Source organism: Cricetulus griseus, assembly GCF_003668045.3.
Source record: "Cricetulus griseus strain 17A/GY chromosome 1 unlocalized genomic scaffold, alternate assembly CriGri-PICRH-1.0 chr1_1, whole genome shotgun sequence".
Taxonomy (NCBI): Eukaryota; Metazoa; Chordata; class Mammalia; order Rodentia; family Cricetidae; genus Cricetulus; species Cricetulus griseus.
The window spans coordinates 271,169,538-271,194,172 of record NW_023276807.1 but is presented as its reverse complement, the minus strand read 5'-3'; the positions used below and the strand labels follow the sequence as shown (position 1 = coordinate 271,194,172).

Here is a 24,635-nt window from a genome sequence, read left to right as displayed (position 1 = left end):
CATGCAGCCCCTTCCCCCTTAGCGTGTACAGAGCTGGGCTGGTAAGGTGCCCGATACTCGAGTTCAGACCCCTGACCTCCACTTGTGACCCTGGGTGTGCAGCACTTTGCTCCTGCAATCGTAGTGCTGCGGGGAGGCCCAGTGGTCATGGAGACAAGAGCATCCCTGAGCGCCAGTCAGTCAGCCAAATTGAGCTCCAGCTCTAGTGAGAGCACCTGTCTCAGAAGTAATGTGAAGGCCGGATAACGCAGCAAGGAGAAGCACTTCCTGTTGAGCTGGATGACTTGAGTTTATTCCGTGGGACCCACTTGGTAGACCCAGCTCTTGTATGTTGTCCTCTGACTCTCTCACATGTCTGCTGTGGTACAAGTGCACTTGTGTGCACACGTGTTTGTGCTTGCATACAACATAAATGAGTAAGTGAACACAGTAAGTTTAAAAAGAGGTCTAATCTTATAAAAAAGTTGATCGGTTGATGAGGACAAGGGATATTGTTCTCTGGCCTCCATATCCATTGTCTGAGTTAGGGTTTTATTGCTGTGAAGAGACCCTGACAACTCTTATAAAGGAAAACATTTAATTAATTGGGGTGGCTTATGCTTTCAGAGGTTCAGTCCCTTATCACTGTGAGACATGGCAGCGTGCAGGTAGACAGGGTACTGGAGAGGAAGCGGAGAATCCTACAGCTTGCAGGCAACAGGAAATAAAATGAGACCCTGGGTGTATCTCTCGAGCATGGGAAACTTAAAACCGGTCTCTACAGTTGACACACTTCCTCTAACACGGACGTACCCACTCCTCCAAGGCCACACCTCCTAATAGTGCCACTTCCTATGAGATTATGGGGGCCAATCATATTCAAACTATCACATGGACCCACTCATGAAAGCACCACTCACTCTCTGGTATTCAATGCACCTAAGAAGTTTCATCACTCAGGACTCTAAGATGAGGGTACACAGTCAAGGGTATAGCCTGAGCTACATAGACAGACTCTGAAACACACTTTAAAAGAAAAGTCATGCAAACAGTGTCTAATGCAGGTAATTAGCTTATTTCTGTATTTAATAGGAAATTCTCAGTGGAAACGGCAAGGTTTGCCAAGGTTGAGGGGTCCATCAGTGTTCAGGGTTACCTCTCCCTGGTCATTGCTGATGTAATCGCTTCAGTCCACAGGACCTACCCCTGTGGTGCCATGCATGCCTGATGTGCATTGTGTTTGGGTGCCCACACCTGTACTCCCAAGGATGGGAAGAAGGAGCAAGGGATGAGCCGGCTGTAAGGCAAGGGGTAGGGTGTGTCCACAGAATCCACTACAGGGCTGAGCAAGGACCTACTTGGCATGGCGGCTGGCAGGCTGCCGCCTCTTGAGCTGCCAGGTCATTTTCGGTAAACAGCGTGTGGTTTGAGACAGGCATGGCCTGTGTTGTCGACTCCTGGTTTGCTGTGGGGCATCACCAGGGTTTTTGTAGCACGGCAGGCAGACAAGGGACAGATGTGTGTGGCACCTCTGGTCCGTTAGAAGGGAGGAGCATGCACTATGGACTTTGTTCCTGGTTCTCAGGTTATAGAGAGAGCTCATGAAGTACAGCGTCAGGACTGTGTTGTGTGGACTGGACTGTGGCTTTCAGGTTAGCAGTGGCCTCCAGGGAGGAAAGCGGGAGGCCTTGGAGCAGAGCCCTGAAGAAGGAAGCTGGGGTGACTGGTATGGTTGTAGGAGCAGCCAGCCTGGTGCTCAGGAGCATATCTGCCTGGATGGTGTGCTGGAGTCAAGGTCTTGCTTATTGCATGCTCCTAGATGTGCCAGCCTCCCCACAGTGCACTCCAGATGTGCCAACAGAGCACCCAGATGTGCCAACACCCAGATGTGCCAGCCTCACCACGGTGCACCCCAGATGTTCCGACCTCATCACAGTGCACTCCAGATGTTCCGACCTCATCACAATGCACTCCAGATGTGCCAGCCTCACCACGGTGCACCCCAGATGTGCCAGCCTCACCACAGAGCACCCCAGATGTGCCAACAGAGCACCCCAGATGTGCTGACCTCATCACAGTGCACTCCACATGTGCCGACCTCACCACGGTGCACTCCAGATGTGCCAGCCTCACCACAGAGCACCCCAGATGTGCCAGCCTCACCACAGAGCACCCCAGATGTGCCAGCCTCACCACAGAGCACCCCAGATGTGCCAGCCTCACCACAGAGCACCCAGATGTGCCAACAGAGCACCCCAGTTGTGACGACCTCACCACAGTGCACTCCAGATGTGACGACCTCACCACAGTGCACTCCAGATGTGACGACCTCACCACAGTGCACTCCAGATGTTCCGACCTCATCACAGTGCACTCCAGATGTGTTAATCTCACCACAGTGCGCTCCAGGTGTGCTGAAGAAAACTTTTCAGATGTTTATGGATTTGGGCGGGTGCAGGGCTCTCTAGTGGTAGTTTCTACAGGTGCAGGTCTCTTGGATTTCTGTTTTGGATGCAGTGTTCTTGAGAGTAGCTTTTTGGCCATCTGTGTGAGCACACAGAGTGGTCTTTAGGACATGGAGGCCTTTGGTCTAATAGGCTCTAGTTGTCGTGGTTTTGTGGAGATTGGTGACAGCAGGTCCAGGGTCTAGCCACACGGGGCACCTTGCTTCTCTTGTGCAGGCGCCTCTGCCGTCCATGGTTGTGCTGCTATGGTCGGAGTTGACCTTCTCCCAGCAGTGAATAGAAGCGTTACCCTGTGCCCACAGTGAGCATCAGAACAGTTCTCTCTTGCACTTGGGCTGTGGCCCAGAGAGGAGGATGAGCTAAGTGCAGTCCTTATGCTCATGCTGTCTCCTCTCCACTGCCAGAGCTGTCCCCCCACCCCACCCCCCACACTCTCGTGCACCCAGCTACTTAGAATTGGCTACTGTGTGGAAGACCAGGGGACCCCGGCTTCCTCCGAGCTATAGTCTGAGCCCTCTCTCTGTGGCATCCTTTATCATTTGGAAGTCAAGCTACAGTCCAGATTGCCTGGACCAGCTGCTGCTGCCAGGACATGTTTCCTGGAGAAGTGAATTCCAAACAAAAGCAGTTGCCCTTGTCCTGGAGAAAATCACAATGGCTTGAGGAGTCCATGGTGTCGTCAGGGACAAAGCAGGGGTCCTCGCTTGTTCCTGGTAGACTGAACAGCAGCAAGGAGGTATTGCTTTGAGATCACTAGGGGCTGCTTACCTCATAGTTAAGGGGCAGGCTCACTGCCCAGGAGGTTATTAGAAGCTTTGTGCTGTTTCTGAGGCTAGGTCCAGAATTCTCTGTCTCCTGAACACACTGTCCTAGTGTCATTGAAGGAGGTCCCTGGAGACGTGTGGCAGTTTTGTTTTGTTTTGTTTTCTAGAAAGTTGACTAGAAAGACAATTCCAATTAGGCTAAATGTCTTACAAAAGTGCAACTGTTTTCAGGTCAATGTAAACTGTAATTTAAAATAGATACTAATGGACTGTGTAGTTCCAACACATACATGTTTTGCATATTTAAACCTCAGCCTGGGCTCTAAACATTGTTGTGGCTGTATGGAGCAGCGATACTGTATGGTTTTCTACTCCAAAGCTGCTGTGCTCCTGAGACATGGTGTGTTGTAGAAGGTTGACCCTTAAACATATTACACAGTGGGCTGTTAAAGAGAAGCCTTAGTTCTAGCGAGGCAAACAGGCTGTGGTTCAGGAGGCCCCGAAGTGCAGCATGGCCCATGCTCAGGCATGTATGTGCCTGCATGACTTCTGTTAGGAATGTACCCAGTCGATGGCCAGGGACAGACCCTTTCCCTAAGACTTCTCAGAGGCACCGTGCTAGGTTCTCAGTGCTGTAGTGACCCTGGGCAGTGTGCCAAGTGTGGTAGTGCGAGCCTGTAATCCCAGCACCAGATGGTGGAGATGGTCAGGAGTTCAGGGTTCTCCCCAGCTACACAGTAAGTTGGAGGCCTTCCTAGGCAAGGTGAGCCTTTGTTTAAAAAACCCAAAAGCAAATGGAGAAACAGACAAATATCTAAAACGTCAAACCAAGCTTGAGATCTGGGAGATACTAAGAGTGTTTGCTTCTCTTCCAGAGGACTGTAGTTTGGTTGCCAGAACTCACTTGTGTAATTAAGTCGTCTGGTTGATCTTTCAGTCAGACCTGGTTCTGCAAAATAGTCCAAACGCTGTCAGGACTATTGTTGCCAGCCCCGTCCTGTGAAAGCATGGACCTTGTTCTAGAGCACTCCCATGGCCCGTTCTAGAGCACCCCTCCCACCGTGGCCCGTTCTAGAGCACTCCCGCAGCCCGTTCTAGAGCACCCCCTCCCACCGTGGCCTGTTCTAGAGCACCCCTCCCACCATGGCCCATTCTAGAGCACCCTTCCCACCATGGCCCGTTCTAGAGCACCCTCCCACCGTGGCCTGTTCTAGAGCACTCCATGGCCCGCTCTAGAGCACCCTTCCCACCATGGCCCATTCTAGAGCACTCCCGTGGCCCGTTCTAGAGCACCCTCCCACCATGGCCCATTCTAGAGCACCCTCCCACCGTGGCCTGTTCTAGAGCACTCCATGGCCCGTTCTAGAGCACCCTTCCCACCATGGCCCATTCTAGAGCACTCCCATGGCCCGTTCTAGAGCACCCTCCCACCATGGCCTGTTCTAGAGCGCCCCCTATCACAGGTCCACATCCCTTCTGTGAGGGACTGGGGGCTTCTGACCTGAAAGGGAGATGAGGATAGGACAGGTGTCACTGCTCTGAGATGAACGAATTCCATGTCTACATCAAATCAAGCAGGAGTCTCACACAGCAGGCCACAGTTTCCTGGGTTTTCAGCGTCAAAGCCTGGACTGGGTCAGTCCCACAACTCTGGGTTTCATAACCTGTTCCCCAAGCACTAGCTAAAGACACAGTAGTGAGAGGCAGAGAAAAGGGGTTCATTCAGTGACTCCCAACCCATTTTGCTCATGTCTGTCTCTGAGCCTGGACATGTTTAGACTTTAAGTGGAAAGCAGAAGGCACATACAGCGGTCAGGTTTGGTCTCACCCGCCGTGGGCCTATCACTGTCTCAGCCCCAGTGTGTTCTGCAAGGTGGCCTGATGAAATGTCAGTGTGAAATCTCTTCCCGTCAGACAAGTTCCTCCTTCTGACTGGTGTGAGAAGTCTGGGGGAAATTTTAATTGTTTAGGATTCATTATTTCAGTGGTCTGGTAGCATGAAGTGTCTTTCTGAGATACCTTCTCTCCTTCCAAGACTGTCACAAACACAAAAGGAAGGTAACAATGCCAGATCATCTGCTTCTAATTACCTTGTAGGCAGTGAAGAGCCAGTGGGTTTTTATTTTGTTTGTTTGTGGTTTTTTTTTTTTTTGTAGCAAAAATAACTTCAGAGGCTGAGGTGGGGAGTATGTCTTAGGGTTTCTATTGCTGTGAAGAGACACCATGAACACAGCAACTCTTATAAAGGAAAAAACATTTAATTGGGGTGGCTCACATTTTCAGAAGTTTAGTCTAGTATCACTGTGGTGTGACATGGTGCTGGAGAGGTAGCTGAGAGTTCTCCATCTTGCATAAGCAGCAGGAAGTGGTCTGTCTCACACACTGAGAGTGACTTGGATGTAGGAGACCTCAAATCCCACCCCCACAGGGACACACTTCCTCCAGCAAGACCACACCTACTCCAACAAAGCCACACCTCCTAATAGTACCACTCCCTGTGGGACTATCTGGGGTCCATTTTCTTTCAAACCACCACAGGCGGCATGAGGGTAACACCTGTCACCTCAGCACTTGGGGGACTGAGGAGGGAGGATTGGGAGCTTCTGTCAGTGGGAACTGTGTGGGTTTTGCCCTGAAACATCAACCTGCCAGCCAACAAAACACCCCAGAGGGCTGCAGAAATAGGAGTGCACTGTGTGACGGAGGGGAGGGAGCACTCTGACTGGAAGCTGTGCAGTCATTGGTCAGTTACCAGTTAAAACTGAACTAGATTTTCTGATTAGTTCTGATGGGAGAATGGCAGTATTTATGTGAGGTTCCTCATTGACTCCTGATTGTTCTCAGGACGGAACAGTCTGTGGTATCTGTAGGACAGGAACCCTTCATGGGTTCTAGGGCTGCTCTGCAGGGAACTTTCAGTTGATAGGAAGGTTTGCCACAGTGATGGGATATTAGTGTTTTGATAAATGAGGGAAAGAGAGACACAGAGACAGAGAGAGAAGGCATATGTACTAGAACTTTATGGCCCAGGTTCATCTCGGCCTGAACCTCGTCATGCAGCACGGGCTGGTCTTAAACTCATTGTGGTCTGTGTGCCTCAGTCCCCGAGTGCTGGGGTTCAGGCGTGAGCCACCACACCAGGCCCAGGCTGGGGCTCAAAGGACTTAGGTGACTCACCTCCCAGCTTCAGTTTAAGTTTGCAGTGGTTGTCCTTGGGAGTGGGGATGGTTGAGTTGTCTTTCTGATGGGAAGTGTTCTTGGGGGTGGCTGTTGTGTGCAGACCTTTCCTTGTTTACTCTTTCATAGCGATTGCACTGTGGAAGGAAGTAGAGGTTGTTAAATCAGAGGATGTAAAGGACGTGGACGGGGTTTGGCTAATCTAGGCACCATGCCCCACGCCTTCTCCTCTAGCTTCCCTCATACTCCTCCTCGTTAGCGCCCTTCCTTTAGAGTTTGACAGTGGTGGTCTCTGGGGGATTGAGGTGCTGTGAAGGCTGTGGCAAGGGCTCTAGCTCTGCCAGCTTCCCAGGGTGACTAAGTGGCCACTGTGCTTGCTCACCTGGTTGCCAAGGCAGGCCAGCTTCTCCCTGGTGTGGTCCTTGGAAATAGGACCTCACAAGTCTTTAGGAAATAATAACCTCAGTGTTTCCAGGTGCCCACTTTTCTGCCGGGCTTGTGTTCGTGCCGTGCCTGGCCTGGTCAGGAGGGAGCTGGACAGAATCGGCCAGGCTCATCTTTCTGCATTTTCTTGGCCTTGGAGCTGCAGAGCTCTGCTCTTCAGGGCCACCCTCTTGCAGGAGCTTTTGCTTTCCTGGGTGGGTGGGTTTAGGAGGAGAGCTACGGCGAACTGTGAGAGGTCTGAGGGGCAAGTGTGTACTCACTTGGGTTTTGCTGTTCAGAAAACAGTGAGGTAACACCTAGCCCAATGTTGCTTCCCTGAATGCCTGCAGGGTGGAGTAGGCAGTGGGGATGAGGTGAGGGCAAGGCTTCCTAGAGCTTATTTTGCTATTCACAAACCTAAAGCCTGGAAAACAAAAGATGTTATGGAGGGATGGAGCACATCGTCACAGGGCCACTTAAGGACTATGAATCACTCCCTGACTTGTCCAGAGAGAAGCGTTTCTGCAGGAAGAGTTTGTTTCTAGGGCCTGGAAGGAACAGCAGCCAGTCTGAGGGAAGTCTGCATGCCAGCCTGTTGTGGAAGGAGGTTTTCTCGAATGTGTTGGGGGACTGTGTTTATTCATTTGAGAACAGATGTCACACTGTCACCTGGCCAGCCTAGAGCCACCTTGCGTCCTGAGTACCACCGCTGCCCCCCCCCCCCCACCCCCGCCCGCAAGTCAGCATACAAGCTGACAGGTTTTGTTACAGCATTTCCACATATGCCATTATACTTTGATCTTGCCCGTCCTTCTACTTATGTTTTTGGAAGCCCAGCCAGGCCCTTTTCCAAATAGCCATGACAGCATGACTGTTGAATAAATACCACGTTTGTGTTGCATTGTGTAGATCCAAACACATTGTCTAAGGCTTGCTGCCGCTCCCTGGCCAGCCAGGACTTGCCTTCATATAGTAAGGAAATGTTAAATTCAGGTGGTAGTTTGCTTTGGGTTCTAAAAGGACCTTCTGCTGATGTAGTTTGTGCATCAGTTCTTTCCTGTCACTAACATATGACTAGCATGTCACCATTCCCCTGGTAGTGAGGACTACAGTCACACAAGAATAACTGCCGTGTGCCCCCCCCCCCATGCCTGGTGCTTCGTTTGCTGTAATGTTGAGATGGATCTGAAACAGGAGAATTTTCCCAGGTTGAACCACAAAAAGCTCAGTCCTTGTGGTGGGCACTTCAGTGTTGCCCGTGAGAACCAAGGTCATCACTGTCCTGGAGGGCCAGGAGCTCAGAAAGGGTACTTCTGTATGTCCACCCCACCCTAACCCTAGTGAGTGCAAGAGCTCCCACAATGAAGTAAGACGAGAACACTATTGCTTTTGGCGTATTCACTACTCTGGTTCCCAGACCTGCAGGTGTGCAGGTTCCTTACAGAAGACTCTGGAACATGAGTGTGGCTGAGCTTCGACAGAGCCCTGGAAGACAGGGCTGAAGAGAGAGAACATTTGGAAACTTTGGGTGTGTCAGAAACTGGCAGCCTTCGGTTCTGTGAGCCAAGCAGTGCTCCCCGTCTTTGCTCTTGGGGGCCTGGAGAAGCTGGGCTGTTGGGGTTGGAGGAAGTGTCCTGCTCCTGTCATGTGCCTCACACAAACCCTGCCTTGGCTCAGGTCCTCAGGATGGAAATGCCCTGAGTCCTGTTCTCCCTCTACTCCAGGCCCACCAAGATCATGCAGGAGGGTTTGGTGCGTAGTGGTTTTCTGTGCACTTGTCATTTGCACACTGGACTTTGGTGTTTATAAAATGTATCAGTCCAAAATAATAACAAAACATTCTTTCCAAATGCTTAAATACTTTTCTAGTTTTGTTTCAAAACTAACTCCCCCTTCTTCTGTTTCTGTAGGACACTAAGTTGTGGATAATAATGGAGTATCTCGGTGGAGGCTCTGCCCTGGATCTGGTAAGTAACCGTGGCCGTGTGGCACCCTCAGCCTGTCCACCATGGTTGTGTAGCACATCTCAGCTTGCTCCACCATTGCAGCAAGAGTTCTAATTGGCCTTAATGATAAAAATCTGGAGTCAGATAGTACGGGGTGAAAGCTGAAAGATGAGAGAAGCAGAGCAGCAAGCCACTAGAGCTCTAAATCTTTCTGCCAAAAGCCGCCTGAGCCCCACCGCCACGTGTGAGCTTTACGCCAGCCGTCTGCCCGAGTTAGGCCCAAATGAATACACAGAAACTTGTATTAGGTTCAAAGCTGCTTGGCCAATGACTAGGATTTCTCATCTGTTAGTTCAGTCTTAATTATCATAAATCTATATATTTTATAAGACTTATCTTATCAGACGCCTTATTGGCGTCCCTCCTTGCCGGTGGATCACATTGTGCTGCTGGAGGAGGAGCGGAGGGGAAAAAAGAGGGTCCTTCCTGTTTTTCCTTCGCTTAAATATGAGTCTCCTTGTTATGTCACTTCCTGCCTGGATCACACTTCTCTACTACATTTCCCAGAATCCTCTTTGACTCCTAGTCCCATCTACTTGCTGTCTCATTTATTTTATTCAATAATAAGATGAACATACACAGTATATTCAATAATCAATAAGATGAACATACACAGAAGTGCTTTCCCCGTCACTTAACCTCCATGAAATCCTCAGAGAGCTCCTGTCTCCTCTCTGCTTATATTCCTCTCTCCACCTAGCCATATCACTTCCTGACTGTCTGTCTGGGTAAGTAGTGGCTTGCTCTGCCCTCTGATCTTCAGGCATGCTTTATTTATTATAGACAAACTATCACCACACACCATTGCGGTGCAGCACACACCTCAGGGTGTTCTTACTCATTGTTGGTTTGAACAGGAATTGCGTGTCCATTTCACTTCTTCCTTAAGGAAACATAAAACATAAAGCTTCCTAACTTGTTTTTGTTTCTTATACAGAATTTAAAATTGTAGGGCCCTGTTGAAAGCTCTGGGGGAGAGGGCTGTTGTAACGATAAATCTTTCCACAGCCGCCTGAGTTCTGCCTGCCACGTTAGGGCTCTAAATTAACACAGATTTATATTAGGTACAATGCTATTGACCAATGACTAGGATTTCTTATTTGCTAGCTCTGTCTTAAGTTTCGACCATATCTATTAATCTATATATTTTATAAACTTATTGCAGACGCTGGCGGCAAGCATCCTGTCTTCCTGGGCTCACATGGCGACTCTTGTCTCTACTCCATTTCCCAGAATCCTCTTCAATTCCTAGTTCCGCCTAACTTGCTCCCCTATTGGCCAACAGTGCTTTATTCATCAACCAATAAGACAAACACATACACAGAAGAACTTCCCCCATCAGGCTGTTGCATTATAAACCAGTAAATTAATCTGTGGCAGCCATGAAGGCTTTTTGCTAGAATAGATTATTTTGCCTGTGAGCACTTGGATAGGGTTATTTTTCAGGCCAAAGTCATCAACCTCTGGTTGAGTAACTGTTACAGTAGCCACTATGGTTTTTTCTTTTTTAATTTTATGTGTACAGGTATTAGACCTACATATTATGTCAGTACATGGCTTCAGTGCCTGATGCCTGCAGAATCCACAAGAGGGTTTCAGAGCCCCTGGAACTGAAGTAACAGGCAGTTTTGAGTCTCTGAAGGTCTTGGGGAGAGAACCCATGTCTTCTAGAAGAGCAGCCAGGGCCCTTAACTGCTGACTCGTCTCTCCAGAGCTGCTATCATGGTTTGTCACTTCAGATGGGAACAGCTCCCAGCACATGCTCATCACATGAATGTGATTGCTGAGGTAGGGCTCTAGGGGCTGGAGCAGTGATCATCAGACAGGATGTTGCACACATGGCCACCTTTGATCTTGTCAGTGCCCATGGAGCATCAGAACAGAGCAGGCCTAACCCAATCTTTTGTCTTCCTCTGGACTTGCCCTCGAGTGCCTTGCACACAAGGAGGACATGTTTATCTCACGCTGGGCTTGGTAGAGCACCCACAGATAACCAGCAGTGTGAAGTAGCTCTGTCATCTTGAGACACTGAGGGGGCACAGAGGATGACTTCAGACAAGCAGAGACTCGCACAAACGTGCACACACAACACATCCGTGCACCAGAAGTGACGTAATTGCACTCTCCTGACCCCTGTGCATGGTAGGCTTGTGAGTGGGGCCCTCGCCCCGTTGCCCGAATCTTTCATTTTATCGATGAAGGTGAATCTGTTATAAGAGGGTGAGGAATGAGAGCAGAAGGAAATCTCACACAGGCCTTCTAAGAATCGAGTTGCGTCCCCCTCCTCCCCCAGCAGTTTCTTTCCTACACTACCACCATCAGGTAGATTCCTGAGAGGGTGACCTTGACATGTCTGCAGGAAGCTAACTAACATTGTTGTAAACCATGAGGGTTGCTCAGTGTGTTGTTCAGAGTGAAGATTTCACAAAAAAAGTTAATACGATAGAAGTCTAAGCTGTGATATTAAAATGGGGAGGGGCTGAATATATTTTAAGGTCCTTTCTATAATTATCCACACTGCACAAAATACTCTTCACTGTTTCACTCTTGGGGGCAATACAGGAATGCAGAAAATTACTTGCTTTTGTGCAGTGAGATACGCTGTTATCCGCAGTAGATTGAGTTTGTAGCATATCCAGGGCTGCTTGCTGGGACCTTGTCTTCCTGACAGCCCACAGAGAGCAGCAGTTCTGTGTCTCTGAGTGCTTCTGCTTCAGTCTGTCCATACAGCACTACAGTAATTGGATTTACCTGAGCTGGCATCTGTGGAGTCTTAGAGGTCATAGTTAGAGGAAAATGCAGAGCTAGCCGCTTTAAATTTTGGACCCTGCTTCCTCATTCTGGAGCCTGTCTGCCTCCAACTCCATTGTCTCTTTTTCATCCTTTACCACATTTCTGCCCCCAAACCCTTAAAGAGGAAAGAATACGTCAGTAGTGGGTGTGGCAATTATGTTTTGAATATTGAAAACAATCAGGGTCATTTGAGAGGATCTCTATGCATTTTCCTGCACGAGTTAATAACCGGAATGTTGCTGTGAGTCTGAATGTGGTGCTTGTGTAGCTGCAGGTGAGTCGGGGGCCATTTCTCTGAGAAGTTCAGATTGGCTTTGTGTGTCATCTGTTTATTGCTGTGGAGAGTCCTGTGACTGCAGGAGCTCTTTCTGAGGGTTGCAGCAGGAGTGGTGACTGTGTCCTGGTGATGCCGCAGCTGTGCTAAAGGAAGAGGAAACAGTCACCAAATTCTGGATCCAGTATCAAAGACGACTGGCAGGGCAGCTCAGACAGTGAGAGCAATGAGTATAAGATAATGCATATGCTTGATTTTTGAATGTGCTCAACCTGTTGACTTTTTTAAATTAAATAATAAAATCTTTGAAGGACCCCCAACCTCCACTCTTGAGTTCTTTGACATCTACTCTGGATTCTGCTTCTGTCGTCTCTGACTGGTCCAGCTCTCTCCAGGGTGCCTGCCATGACTTAGGGGAGATGTCCATGCTCTGCACTCCAGGCCTTATTAACTTGCTGTGGGTTAGATTCTCATAGCCCAGTCAGTGCACAGCAGAGCGGCTGCTCTTGTGGGGCTGAATCTGTGTGGAGATCACACATGAGCACACGTGCACACACCTCCATTCTTCTTACGTGGAGCTGCACCCGAGGATACACGGGGAACAGAAAGGAAGGGGAAGGAGTGAGAGCTGGATGAAGCTTAGTGAGTTCTGAGAGGGAAAGGTTTTAGCTGATTAAATGATCAGGTAGTCTGCTGCCAGAGGACGTAAGGGCCAGCCTTGGAATCTAATTATGAAGGAACTTTGCTGCTTAAAAGGCTTACTTGATCAGGGAGATGTTTGACAACCTGAAAAATGAATGTACAACATGGTTTTGAAAAAACAAGATGGAATTTGAGGGGATATTTAGGGTGAGTGGCTGTCAGCACTCTGGAACAGCATCTCTCAAAGGATGAAAATGGATTTCCCTCCCACACGTGCAATCAATTAGGGCTTTCCATGGTCTTGTCCAAGGTCAAGATCAGGAGTGGACATGTGTGACATTCCGTGTTGAGAACTGCGTCATCAGGCCCGACAACGCCTCTGTAGACCCCAAGAAGATGGTCTGTAGTTGGGTAGCTGTGTGCCCTGATACTCTGTCTAGCAGAGGGAGAATGAGAGAGAGAGAGAGAGAGAGAGAGAGAGAGAGAGAGAGAGAGAGAGAGAGAAAGAGAGAGAGAGAGAGAGAGAGAGAGAGAGAAAGTATGTGCGTAAAGGTATGAGGAGTTAACCTGTAGACAGGATATAGTCCATTTCCCCATTGTCATTACCTTTCTGTTGCTGTGATAAAACACTGTGACCAAAAGCAACATGAGGAAGAAAGTTACTTTGGCTTTGGTGGTTCCAGGGTCAGTGTCCATCACAGAGGGAACACGGTAATGAGTAGGCGTGGAGGCAGGAAGGAGCAGGCAGCCGAGGGCTGGGTGTGGTGTAAACTCAGACCCCGAGTTCTGGTGTTGAGAGCAAGGGAAGGTAGTAGCACCACTTCCTCTTTCTCATACAAGATGTATTTTCTTCATTTTGAAAATTAAAACGGGTGCATTCTATGAACACTGAGGAGTGGACATGGAGGAAGCAGACACATTGCATGTCAGCGTGTTCCAGACCATGGTCTTTGGAGCAGAGATTTGAATGATCTCTCCTGGGGGAGAAAAAGGCTCTTGGTCAAATAACTGGAAAAAATTATACCCTGTGGAACAGTATGCATTGTACTGTTCTTATCCGAGCACAGTGTCTCTGTTAGAATTGGCAATAATTTCCGAGCAGGCTAGTGGACACAAGCAGTTTGATATTCATTCTCTCTCTCTCTCTCTCTCTCTCTCTCTCTCTCTCTGTGTGTGTGTGTGTGTGTGTGTGTGTGTGTGTGTGTGTGTGTGTGTGTATATATACCCTCATGAAGTATAACTGAAAGTTGCTTGCACTTTCTCTTCTGTTCTGAATGAAGAAAGCCAGAGAGGCTCAAATGGTAGGCAGCCAGGAGAAGGGCCCCTGGCTGGCTTTGGCCTTTATAGTGTAGACCAGAGTGGACCTGTGTCTGGCATGAGCCAGAAAGCCGGACCAGGCATGAGTTGGGCTATAAGGCAGGTGACTGCTTTGGTCAAGGTTCTTTAGATGAACAGCTTACAGAATGAATCTCTCTGTATACAGAAAGGGGGTTTACTAGGATGGCTATCCTATTATGGCTGCCTTTTAAGGACTGGGATTTCAGGCGTGAGCCAGCACAACTGGCAACACAGTTTTCTTTTTAAAAACAGGTCCGTGTCTTGCCTTTGACTGAGGTGTGTGAGTTTAGAATATAATGGTATTCATTGTCTGTTGAGCAAGTCTTGGTTCTCCTGACTTAGTGGACTTTCTCTGTAAGAGCTGCTGTGTTCGTGGCTTCTGACTGTCTCGATGCTGGGAGTTCAGTGGCACGTTCTCCATAAGTAAGGATGGGTGTACTGAGCCGAATGAATGGAGCCCCATCCTGTCTGCTTCTTTCAACAGGGATGTGTACACGTAACGTAACTTCTTAGGAGAATTGATGCTAAGGAGTCGAGAGAAGCAGCTCCTTGGAGCTTCTCAGAATAAAAGCAGTGGCTCCCCAAGTAGGGCTGATAAGTGTTTATGCGTCATATAACACATCCTGAAAGTCTTAGCGATTGAGGGCTTTTACTGCCTTTTCTCTAGCTGGGACCTAGATCTAGAAATATGGATCTGGAATGTTCTGGTGAAGGAAGGAATGGGCTCACACGCTTCTCACGACTTGTGCTGGTGACACAGAGCAGTCCTCAAGGTCAGCGTACAGGCCTGCAAGTGTCAGCAGCGGGGGCTTTTAAAACACTGTCCCCCTGGTGCAGGCCCATGCTTTCCCACGTAGCTGCATCGCATGCCAGCAAACGTATTTTCTGTAGTTGTCCCCGCCTCATCCTTTAGTTAGTTAATTAATTTATTGAGACAGGGATTCACTATGTAAACCCGACTGACCTTGAATTTGCAGAGATCTGCCTGTTTCCGCCTCCCAAGTGCTGGGATTACAGGCGTGCATACCTCACAACACCTGACCCTTTAGGCTGGGATTACAGGCGTGCGTCACCAGGACACCTTACCCTTTAGGCTGGGATTACAGGCGTGTGTCACCAGGACACCTGACCCTTTAGGCTGGGATTACAGGTGTGCATACACCAGGACACCTGCCCTTTAGACTGGGATTACAGGCGTGCGTCACCAGGACACCTGGCCCTTTAGACTGGGATTACAGGCGTGCGTCACCAGGACACCTGGCCCTTTAGACTGGGATTACAGGCGTGCGTCACCAGGACACCTGGCCCTTTAGGCTGGGATTACAGGTGTGCATACACCAGGACACCTGGCCCTTTAGACTGGGATTACAGGTGTGCATACACCAGGACACCTGGCCCTTTAGGCTGGGATTACAGGCGTGCATCACCAGGACACCTGGCCCTTTAGGCTGGGATTACAGGTGTGCATACACCACCTGACCCTTCAGGCTGGGATTACAGGCGTGCATACCCCACGACACCTGACCCTTCAGGATGGGATTACAGGCGTGCGTACACCACGACACCTGACCCTTGAAGGGATTTCAGTTGTTTAGCAAAACACCTGCTTTATGTGAAGACATCTTTTGTTTTAATTATCCTGTCTGTTTAGCATGGACCTTGTTTTGACATCTGAGTGGCTAATAAATGATTTTTTTTTTTTCTTGTTAGTTAGAACCTGGCCCTTTAGATGAAATTCAGATTGCTACCATATTACGAGAAATTCTGAAGGGACTTGATTATCTACACTCTGAGAAGAAAATCCACAGAGACATTAAAGGTAGGAGCTACTCTTGTTTTCATTTCTTTGAAACACCTGAAGTGGCGGAGCCTTCCGTACCTCTGTCCTGCCTACTCTGCATCAAGCTGAACTGTTGTGAACCTCTGGGCACCTTGCTATTACAGGCCCTTGTGCCCTGTGGGGAAAGCATGCCTGGACTCCCAGGGTGAGCCTGGGTGGGTATAACTGTAATGATGTCCCCCTGCTTGGTTGTCTTGCAGCTGCCAACGTTCTGCTCTCTGAACATGGGGAAGTGAAGCTGGCTGACTTTGGAGTAGCTGGCCAGCTGACCGATACCCAGATCAAAAGGAACACCTTCGTGGGCACTCCCTTCTGGATGGCGCCCGAGGTCATTAAGCAGTCAGCCTATGACTCAAAGGTGAGAGAGAGCCTGTGCTGTGGACCCACGACATTCAGATGTCTGTCCCCTTTCATTTTTGCATCCGTGTCTTTCCTTCCGTACCTGAGGTAGGTTGTAGAGGTAATTCTGTGAGCTTCCTTCTTCATCTCCCGCTGTGCTATTGGCTATCTTGTTCTTCTGGCCTTGGTGTGTGTTTGATCTGGTGGGGCCAGGAAGGAGCAGATACGAGGGTGGGCATAGCTTCAGCCTTCTGAGACATGCAGACCCTGGATAGATGGCTCGTGGCAGGCAATGCCGCAGCACAGGAGCACCAAGGTGGGTGGGATCTTGGCACAGTGATGAAGGGCAGGGCCTGGACAGAGCTCAGCCTGCTCTGTATAGATAGGGCTTCTAGAGAAAGAATCAGAGTGTAGTGGTATCTTGTTCCGACCATGGACTTGGGGTGGTGGCCACACCTTAGGGTGTGGCTTCAGTGTGTGACGATGGACGTGACCCCTTATAAGGAAGAGGAGGGGCTGGCTCGTGCTCTCTGAAGTTGTGGTTGGAGCATCCTTCAGGGCAGAGGCTGCCCACTGCATCAGAGAATCCACAGAGAAGCCCATGGCAGAATGGGGCAAGCATCATTCTATAGTGACTGCACCATGTGTTCTCATTTTGGTCTCAGGTCCTTACTCCCAGAGGCTGTGAGACAGCAGGAGACTGCAGTCCTCCCACAGTTGCTTGTTTTTCAGCTTCTGTACCTCGTGTTCATTGTTTTTTTGGTCCTTTAGTTTTTTGAAGCCTTGTAATAGGCCACTCCATTTGCTCGGGTCAGCGGCCTGTGCATAGTAACAATGATCATGGCAGAGAAGTAGCTTTCCTGAGTCCCAAACTTCACAACAGCAGCAAAAATTTAACTCAGGGATGCTCATAGGTCGAACATTGTTTTTTGTTTGTTTATTTATTTACGTGCGTGTGTGCGTGCGTTCGTCTATGTGAATATGCACGTATGAATGCTGATCCTTGGGAAGGCTGGAAGCATTAGGTCATCCCCGAGATGGAGTCAGGCTGCTCTAAGCTGTCTGACACAGGTGCTGGGAACCAGACCAGGATTCTTACGAGAACAGTGTGAGCTCTGAAATGTGTAGCTGTCTTTCCAGCCGCCAGTCCCCATCCCCTATGAAGACGGTTTTGCTCTGTTGCTGGAGTCTGACAAACTGGTGAGCTGCCTGCTTCAGCCTTCTGGTGTTGAGATTGCAATGATGTGTTAGCATGCCAGGCTCAAGCCTTTGTCACTCTTTCTTCTCTCTCTCTTCTTTTTAAGATAGGACCCTCCTCCATGTGTAGCAGCTTTCCTGGCTCATTAAATGGTGTGTGGAACATAGGCTAACTTGCCTTTGGGACCTTGGGTGGCTCTTGTAAGGTGTCATGGCATGTCATGGTGGGTGAAGGTGCAGCTGTCCCACGTTCTGGCTTGAGAGAACTCAGAGACTGGTGATGTGGTAGCTCGGGTAGGAGCTCTTTCCCCGGCATCCAGAAAGCAGCAAGTGTGCTTCAGGCTAGTCAGTTCTGCTCTCTGCATTTGTTGCCCAGGCCTTTTCCCTGAGTTCTGTCATACAGAAAGGTGGGTGTATTGTCCACAGCTCACTGTCAGTGCTCATGTCTGAATTTTGGTAGAAGAGGGACTAGAATCCAAGTTCCTTTCATTGCAGGTCATTCTCTTTCAGTTGCACTCAATTGGCTTTTCAACCATGGCCCTTAGGACTTGGAACCCAGGCCACCCATTTCTGTTTTACACATAGCCACCCCTTTTTTGTTTGCCAGAGAGCTCTCCTGATCTTGCTGTCATTCCAGAGCATCTCTAAAATGACTTTGTGGTACAGTTCAACCTTGGTTGTTTTGGGCTATGACTGTCCTCTCCTTACCTGATTTTCATTCGAATCCCCAGGTGCCACACGTCGTAAATGTAGTGATAGGCAAGGTTACGTTTGCTGGGATTTGGTAGAATCAGTTCATTAAGTTAATGGGCTATGGTAATGTAATTATTTGTTCTGAGGTAGAGTAAGTAATGCTGCTTGTGGAATGTTTGGGAGACGCCTTCTGTCTTCCTACTCACATTTGTTAGGGTAGGTTGGGTTTACACATGGATTCTTATTGTGGTCTTTGATTATGTGCCAAATGGCTTGGTGCTCATGGGCTCAGTGTCCAGGTTTGTCAGTGGGCTTCAGATGCACAGGGGGACTGCACAGGCTCCAGGTGCAAGGGCAGCTTAGCCAGGCTAGTGCTAGAAGGACATGGGACGGCTGGCAGTTAAAGCCTTGTCACATGGCCACACATCTGTCACCTGGCTGGGTTTAGATATTTCATAGTTTTGGGTGTTTTTGGTTTTTTTTTTTTGGACAAGGTTTCATTATATAACCCATTTTGGTCATGAACTTTCAGTTCCTCTGGCTCAACCTCCTTAGTGCCAGGATGGCACCAGGTTGTTCTCGGTTAGGACGATCCAAAGAGGACAGGTGAGAGTCAGGCCTTCCTTAATGCTCCTGTAGGTTGCTTTCCTATGTGTGGCTTTCTTGCTTCTTGTCACCTTCATGGTTCTGACTGGTACCCTGCCGTAAGGGTTTCTGGAACTTTCAAAGTTACAATGGCAAGTGAGTCCACTCCAAGTGGTTAAAGGTCAGCAATGTCCGAGTCCTGTAGTCACCTGAACAGGCCTTCTCTTGCCACGTGTAAGAGAGAAGGCTGTCCCTTCAGGGCCTGGTGATGAGTTCACAGGGCAGTGACGTGAGCAGAGGTGTCTCCCTCCACTGCAGGTCCCCATGTCAGCTGTTTGCCAGCCTGTTGTGTTGTTTGTTTTGAGTTGCTGACAGCCCTGCTCACTGTAGAGCAGCCCTAAGACTGCTGTGTGTTCCCAGTCTATCTGATGTGTCTTTCCCGGTGTGTTCTCAGCCTGGGTCCCGTGGACTCTGACATGAGACTCAGACTCAGCACTGGGGAGCCCTGCTGCCTAAGCCCATGTACCAATCACTTCAGTCAGTGCACAGTGGGTTCCTTAAATGGTGACTGTAGTGAAGGGCATTCAGCAGTCTTAGGAAAAGGCTGTCAGTAACTCAAACCAAACGAAACACACAACACAACAGGCCACAAGACTTAGTGACTTATTTTATAATGTTGTATGACGACACATAGACGAAGTCTGTACGGAAGTGCTAGTAGTGATTTTGGTTGTGTGGTGATGTGTTAATGTTTCCCATGTCCATGTGTGACCACACTTCATAGCAAACATTCTGCATGGCTGAATGCAGGTAGAGCGTTTGCTTAGCATGCGTGAGGCCCTACGTCCAATTCCCAGCACTGCCAAAGCAATCAAACAAAACAAAGCTGCTGTAAGTTCTGGGCACAGTGGTCGGCCCTTTACATATCCTTCTGTAACCACCTCCCTCTTGAAAAGCAAGGGGGCGGGGCTCAGGGAAGCAATTCTCTAATGTTGTAAGACTACAGAGCTGGTGTTGAGACCAAGGTTCCCTCTGGATCTGAACAGCTGTGCCTGGCACCAGGCGCTGCTCAAGGGGTGACTCCCAAGCAGCTCCGCCTGCTCGTCGGCTCCTGTGAACACTGCTGCAAGGGCTGTACTGAGCACACCTCACAGGCGCGATGCCTACCATAGACGCGGCCAGTCAGGAGCTATATAGGGCGGGGCATTTGCTTCAACAGATCTGCCCACTGTGTTTTGTCTTGAAATTATGCCAAGGGCTTGTGTTTCTTCTTAGTTCAAGATGATTTTCTTTTTCAGAACCTGAGATTGAAACAGACCCACAGACAGACAGACAGACAGTCTCTCTCTCTCTCTCTCTCTCTCTCTCTCTCTCTCTCTCTCCTCTCTCTCTCTCTCTCTCTCTCTCTCTCTCTCCTCTCTCTCTCTCTCTCTCTCTCCATGTCTTAAAGATGCTTTGGTCCTTGCAGGCAGACATCTGGTCCCTCGGCATCACAGCGATAGAACTGGCCAAAGGAGAGCCTCCACATTCCGAGCTGCACCCCATGAAGGTGTTATTCCTCATCCCAAAGAACAACCCTCCCACACTGGAAGGAAACTACAGCAAGCCCCTCAAGGAGTTTGTGGAGGCCTGTTTGAATAAGGAGCCCAGCTTTGTGAGTGTACCCCGTCTCTGTGGTCTCAGCTGGTTTGAATTTGTTCTTTTGGGGTTGTCCCAGTCACTGTTAGCCACTGTCTCCATGAGCTCATACATCTTTGCAAATGAGTTTGATTTCTTGGAATTACAGAGACTTTTGTTGTTGCCATTTTACCTTTTAGGGATTTAAGATGTAATTATTTTGTTTAGAGTTTTCTAATGTCTTACACCTCATTGAACCTGGAGAATATTCTCTGTAGAACTGGAGTAGGGTCGGCAAGTTTTTAGTGCTCAGAGAGAAACAGGCTGTAAACTGGAAAACTACTTTGGTAATGGCAGAGGCTGGCCTGAAGATAATGGCAGTAAATATTGTTTCCAGTTGTCGTGTGCTGTGAGGCAGACAAATCAGACACATGGGACCTGCCCATCTCTGCCTCCTCTCCCTGGCCCTCTGAGTTTATTCAGCGGTGGCAGAGCCCACGCACCAGCCACATTGAGCTTTGCCTCCTTTTCCTGATAACTGGGGCTTTCCTTTGAAAGCAGCATGTAATTTGTGTCACGTGTAGCATCCTGTGTCCACGTTTTGGGTTTCTTTGAGCAGAGTTAGCTGGCAGCAATGCTTCATTGAACCCTAAGAATATCCATGAGGGGTCCCCTTGGCCTCTTGTCTGAAAATGGTGAGAAAAGCTGAGTTTTCCAAGAGTAGTTCCCCCGTCGGTACCAGCTCAGGCAATGGAATTGATCATATCGTGGCTGCAGATTGAGGTCAGCCTATCTGTCAGCATTTGGTCACTGGGGTGGGTGTGGTCTTGCATGAAGTCCACTTGTTTGATTGCTCAAGGCACAGGGTAGCATCCACAGTATGTTAGCATCCGGGAAGAGACCAAGTGTGTACACATCTTCTAAAGCATGTCAGTGCTCATTTATTACTAGGGTACACCCCTCCATCTTGGCTTGTCCCTGGACCTTCAGACAAGAAGGTCTGCAAAGCTGAGAATAGGAGCACTTGGGACGATGGAGAAGGGGAGGCCACTGGGGTTCTCAGAAATCATGGCTAGAGGAACATGCTGTTCTTACAAGAGGAAAACGTTGATTATCTGGAGCAGGTGGGACTATGGTGTGCCTGGCTGGCACCTCTGTGCTTTTGCTGTCTGTCCCTGGTTGGGCCACTCTGTGTTGAGGGAGCTTTGTGCCAGTAGATGGGAAACCACTGGCTAACCTCTGGGTGTGCCATTCAGTTGGAGTTGTGCCACGTCCAGGTGGTGATAGAGTTGTCGGCCCTTGACACTGGGGTAGGGATAGGTTCACACACTGACTTTTCTAGTTGGGAATGCTGGTGACCGACCAGTTGTGTATCTCCTGACTCCTGCCCCAACCTGTTCTAGATGAGTCTAATTACTGAGTTGGTTTTAATTTGTGGTATTAGCCTAACACTGTAGGAAGTCATGAAGAGCATGTATTTCCCTTAGTCAGCACTTGTCATGAGGTGCCATGTAAAATAGGAGCTACTCTCTCAGGCAGTGCCATGGAAACCAGGAGAAGCTCTCTCGGGCAGTACTCACAAAGCTCTCCCTCTGTGGAGTTACTGTAGAAGGGCTCTTGCTTCAACCTAATGGTTCTGATAGAATGTTTTTGTCCATGTTGGGAACTGTCACATTTACCTTGTGCCTGTAGTCTTGGGCATAGGTGTGGAGTGACTGATCTGGTGTTTTAGCCCAGTGGTCTGGCTGCCCGGGTGGAATAGAGTAGGATGAAGAAGACACTTCTCACGATTATTTGGACGCTTGTGTTTTCCAGAGACCCACCGCCAAGGAATTACTGAGGCACAAGTTCATAATCCGCAATGCAAAGAAAACGTCCTACCTGACCGAGCTCATCGACAGGTACAAGAGGTGGAAGGCGGAGCAGAGCCGTGACGACTCCAGCTCGGAGGACTCGGATGTGTAAGCGGCCCCGCCCCACAGGCTGGAGCTACCAGTCCTTCCTGATGGACTGTGTGTGCATGCGAGTGTCTGTGCTTTGGGCTGTGTCCCTTCCTTTTGGACTTACGCTGAGTTTTGTGTTGTACACGTGCCTTGTTTGAGGTTCTTTGTCCCCGCACTGCCATGGGGTTTGAGTGAGTTCTGCATAATTAGAAGCATAGGCAGAGTTGTGGCAATAGCTTCCTTCTCTTCATTACCCCTGACGATACCCCCCTCTAAAGGTACTGACAGACAGTCCTCGTATGCAGTGCTGAAGAGAAAAGAAAGAATGCTTTGGCGACTGGTCGGTGTTGCTCTGTGTGGGGCAGTTACTCACTGAAAGCGGGTTCCCCTAAGCACCACGTTGTGCCGACTGGCGTGTGAAGTGACTGGCACCCTCCAAACAGGAGCTAGAGGGAGGGTGGCCTGGCTGTCTTGTAAGAGTGAAAGGAGGCACCTGGAGGCCCCATAGCCATTAGCTAGCATCGTGTCTCCATGCCAGGACAGCTGACTGCAAGCCTCTGCGACCCACCCATGTCTGAAGATCCTGGTTACTGTTTATAACCAAGGTTGAGACCACTGACTGGATGGTTAGCTCAACAGCGAAGGCTGAAGAGAGTGGAGGCAGGGCTGGGGGCCAGGCTGTGGCAGTAGGTGTGGATGGAGGTGTCAAGGTCCTGACCTGTCACACCAGCTAATCCCAGCTACCAGAGCCTTGCTGAAACCATCTCAAAATAAAATGTACACAAAGTGCTGGGATTGTTGCTCAGGATCTGCCTAGCATGTTATAGGAGGCTCTGGGTCTAATCCCCAGTGAAGGGTTTGGGTAAAGGAAGCAGGGAAGGAAGGAAGGTGTTCCAGGTTTCAGCACTGAGGAGTAATGTCACTGTGGTAACACATCACAAACAGTTTGATGTGGGCCATGTTGGAATTTGAGCTGCTGTGGAATGGTGTAGAAGACACGTAGCTTAAAGGATTGTTGTGGCACTGAGAGCAGGCAGAAGACACAGACTTATGTATACCCTGCTGTAGAAAAGACCTTGGAATTGGCGCTGTGAGAAGATGGCGTCACTTAAGGAGAGGGGTCAGAGCCGGGAGTCAGCCTCTAGGAAGCCAGCATCAGAGGACGGTGGGGACATGGGAGCAGCTGTGGCTCTGTCGGTGGGAAAGGATGGAGGTGACAGGACAAGTGTGAGGCATTGCTGCTGAGGGCCAAGCAGGCTCCAGAATGAGCAGGGAGGTGACCCCCTTCTCTGACAGTGTGTAGGGTTTTGGTGGCAGTACACCAGGGGGCTGTGGCGTTAGGGACAGTGATAGATAGTGAGTAGAGTTGCTTAACTTGTAGCTCGGCGTGGCTGCGAACGGGCTGTGGCCTAAGGGGAGAAGAGGAGAACAAGGTACCTGCAAAGAAAGTGAGGTTCAAGTGAGGGACAGAGAAGGGGCAGATGGTACTTAGGAGAGGTGTGGCACCTTGTTGTGCCACAAGCAGCAGGCAGCAGCGGCAGCGGCAGCATAGTGGTAGTGGGCCGGTAGCACGAGGGCAATCCTAGGAGCCACACCCCTTCCCGTCCTCTGTGATGTTCTGGGAGGCCTCCAGACTGAGGGGCACTGGCGACTGAGTGGGGCTGGGGTCAGTGGCATGGGCTGTGTGGTTCATGGCCTAGCCCATGTTGGTGAATTTGGTGGAATTTCTGTGTTAAGGGAAACAGATGGCCAGGCGTCTGGAGGCAGTGACTCTGGGGACTGGATCTTCACAATCCGGGAGAAAGATCCCAAGAATCTGGAGAATGGGACTCTTCAGCCATCAGATTTGGAAAGAAATAAGGTACGGTGGTGGTTTGTGCAATCTCCCATGCCCATGCTCGCCCAGGACAAGCCTGCTGTGGGAGTGGATGTGGAGCTCCTCGAAGCAGCTCCTTGGTGGCATTGCCCTCAGGGAATTGGTCCTGCCTGAGAGTGTGGATGCTGGCCTGTGTGCCCTTCACCTCCTGACCCTCGGCCACATGGTGGCGCTGGAAGTGTCACACATGACCACTCTGTGAGCACTTGCTGGACTTCTCATAACATTGCTGATTTTATGGGGGAGTTTTAATTGTTGATATTTAATACAGACTTGAGGAGGTGGTTTGTCTCCACTTAAATTTACAGAAAGCTATGTTGTGAAGATTTATTTATTTATTTATTTATGTTCAGTTGTCAGGCTATGTGGACTACTTGTGACCATACAGCCTCCTCTGGTGAGGTAGGCAACTTCAGAGAGGTGGGGGGAACCGGGCTTTTCATACAATGGCTGCCTGGAGCACCTGGCTTTAGTCCTCCAGAGTGTCCTTGGAAAAGACTGCAGAGCAGGGCAGGGCAGGGCAGCAAGTTTGTTCTCACCTACCTGGTATCTTGCAGTGATTTCCCGTGGGGCCCCTCTGTCGACAGTCTCACTCAGATAGTAACAGAAATCACTTCCAGGAGTTCACTGGAAAATCCAGTCCATACCTTGGTAGAACCTTTGCCTGTCTCAGTGTTGCCTGTT

General features: G+C 49.5%; 1 protein-coding gene across 2 annotated transcripts in view; it reads left to right on the top strand.

Moving 5' to 3' along the window:
• The window catches only part of Stk24 (serine/threonine kinase 24), a 92,383-nt gene that overhangs the window by 62,519 nt on the left and 5,229 nt on the right, over positions 1–24,635 (top strand). For both annotated transcript variants that reach the window (XM_027393909.2, XM_027393908.1), the window contains exons 3-8: positions 8,719–8,775; positions 15,572–15,680; positions 15,902–16,059; positions 19,984–20,169; positions 21,948–22,093; positions 23,813–23,936. In XM_027393909.2, coding sequence (XP_027249710.1) covers positions 8,719–8,775; positions 15,572–15,680; positions 15,902–16,059; positions 19,984–20,169; positions 21,948–22,093; positions 23,813–23,936 — 780 coding nt within the window. The remainder of the gene's footprint in view (positions 1–8,718; positions 8,776–15,571; positions 15,681–15,901; positions 16,060–19,983; positions 20,170–21,947; positions 22,094–23,812; positions 23,937–24,635) is intronic.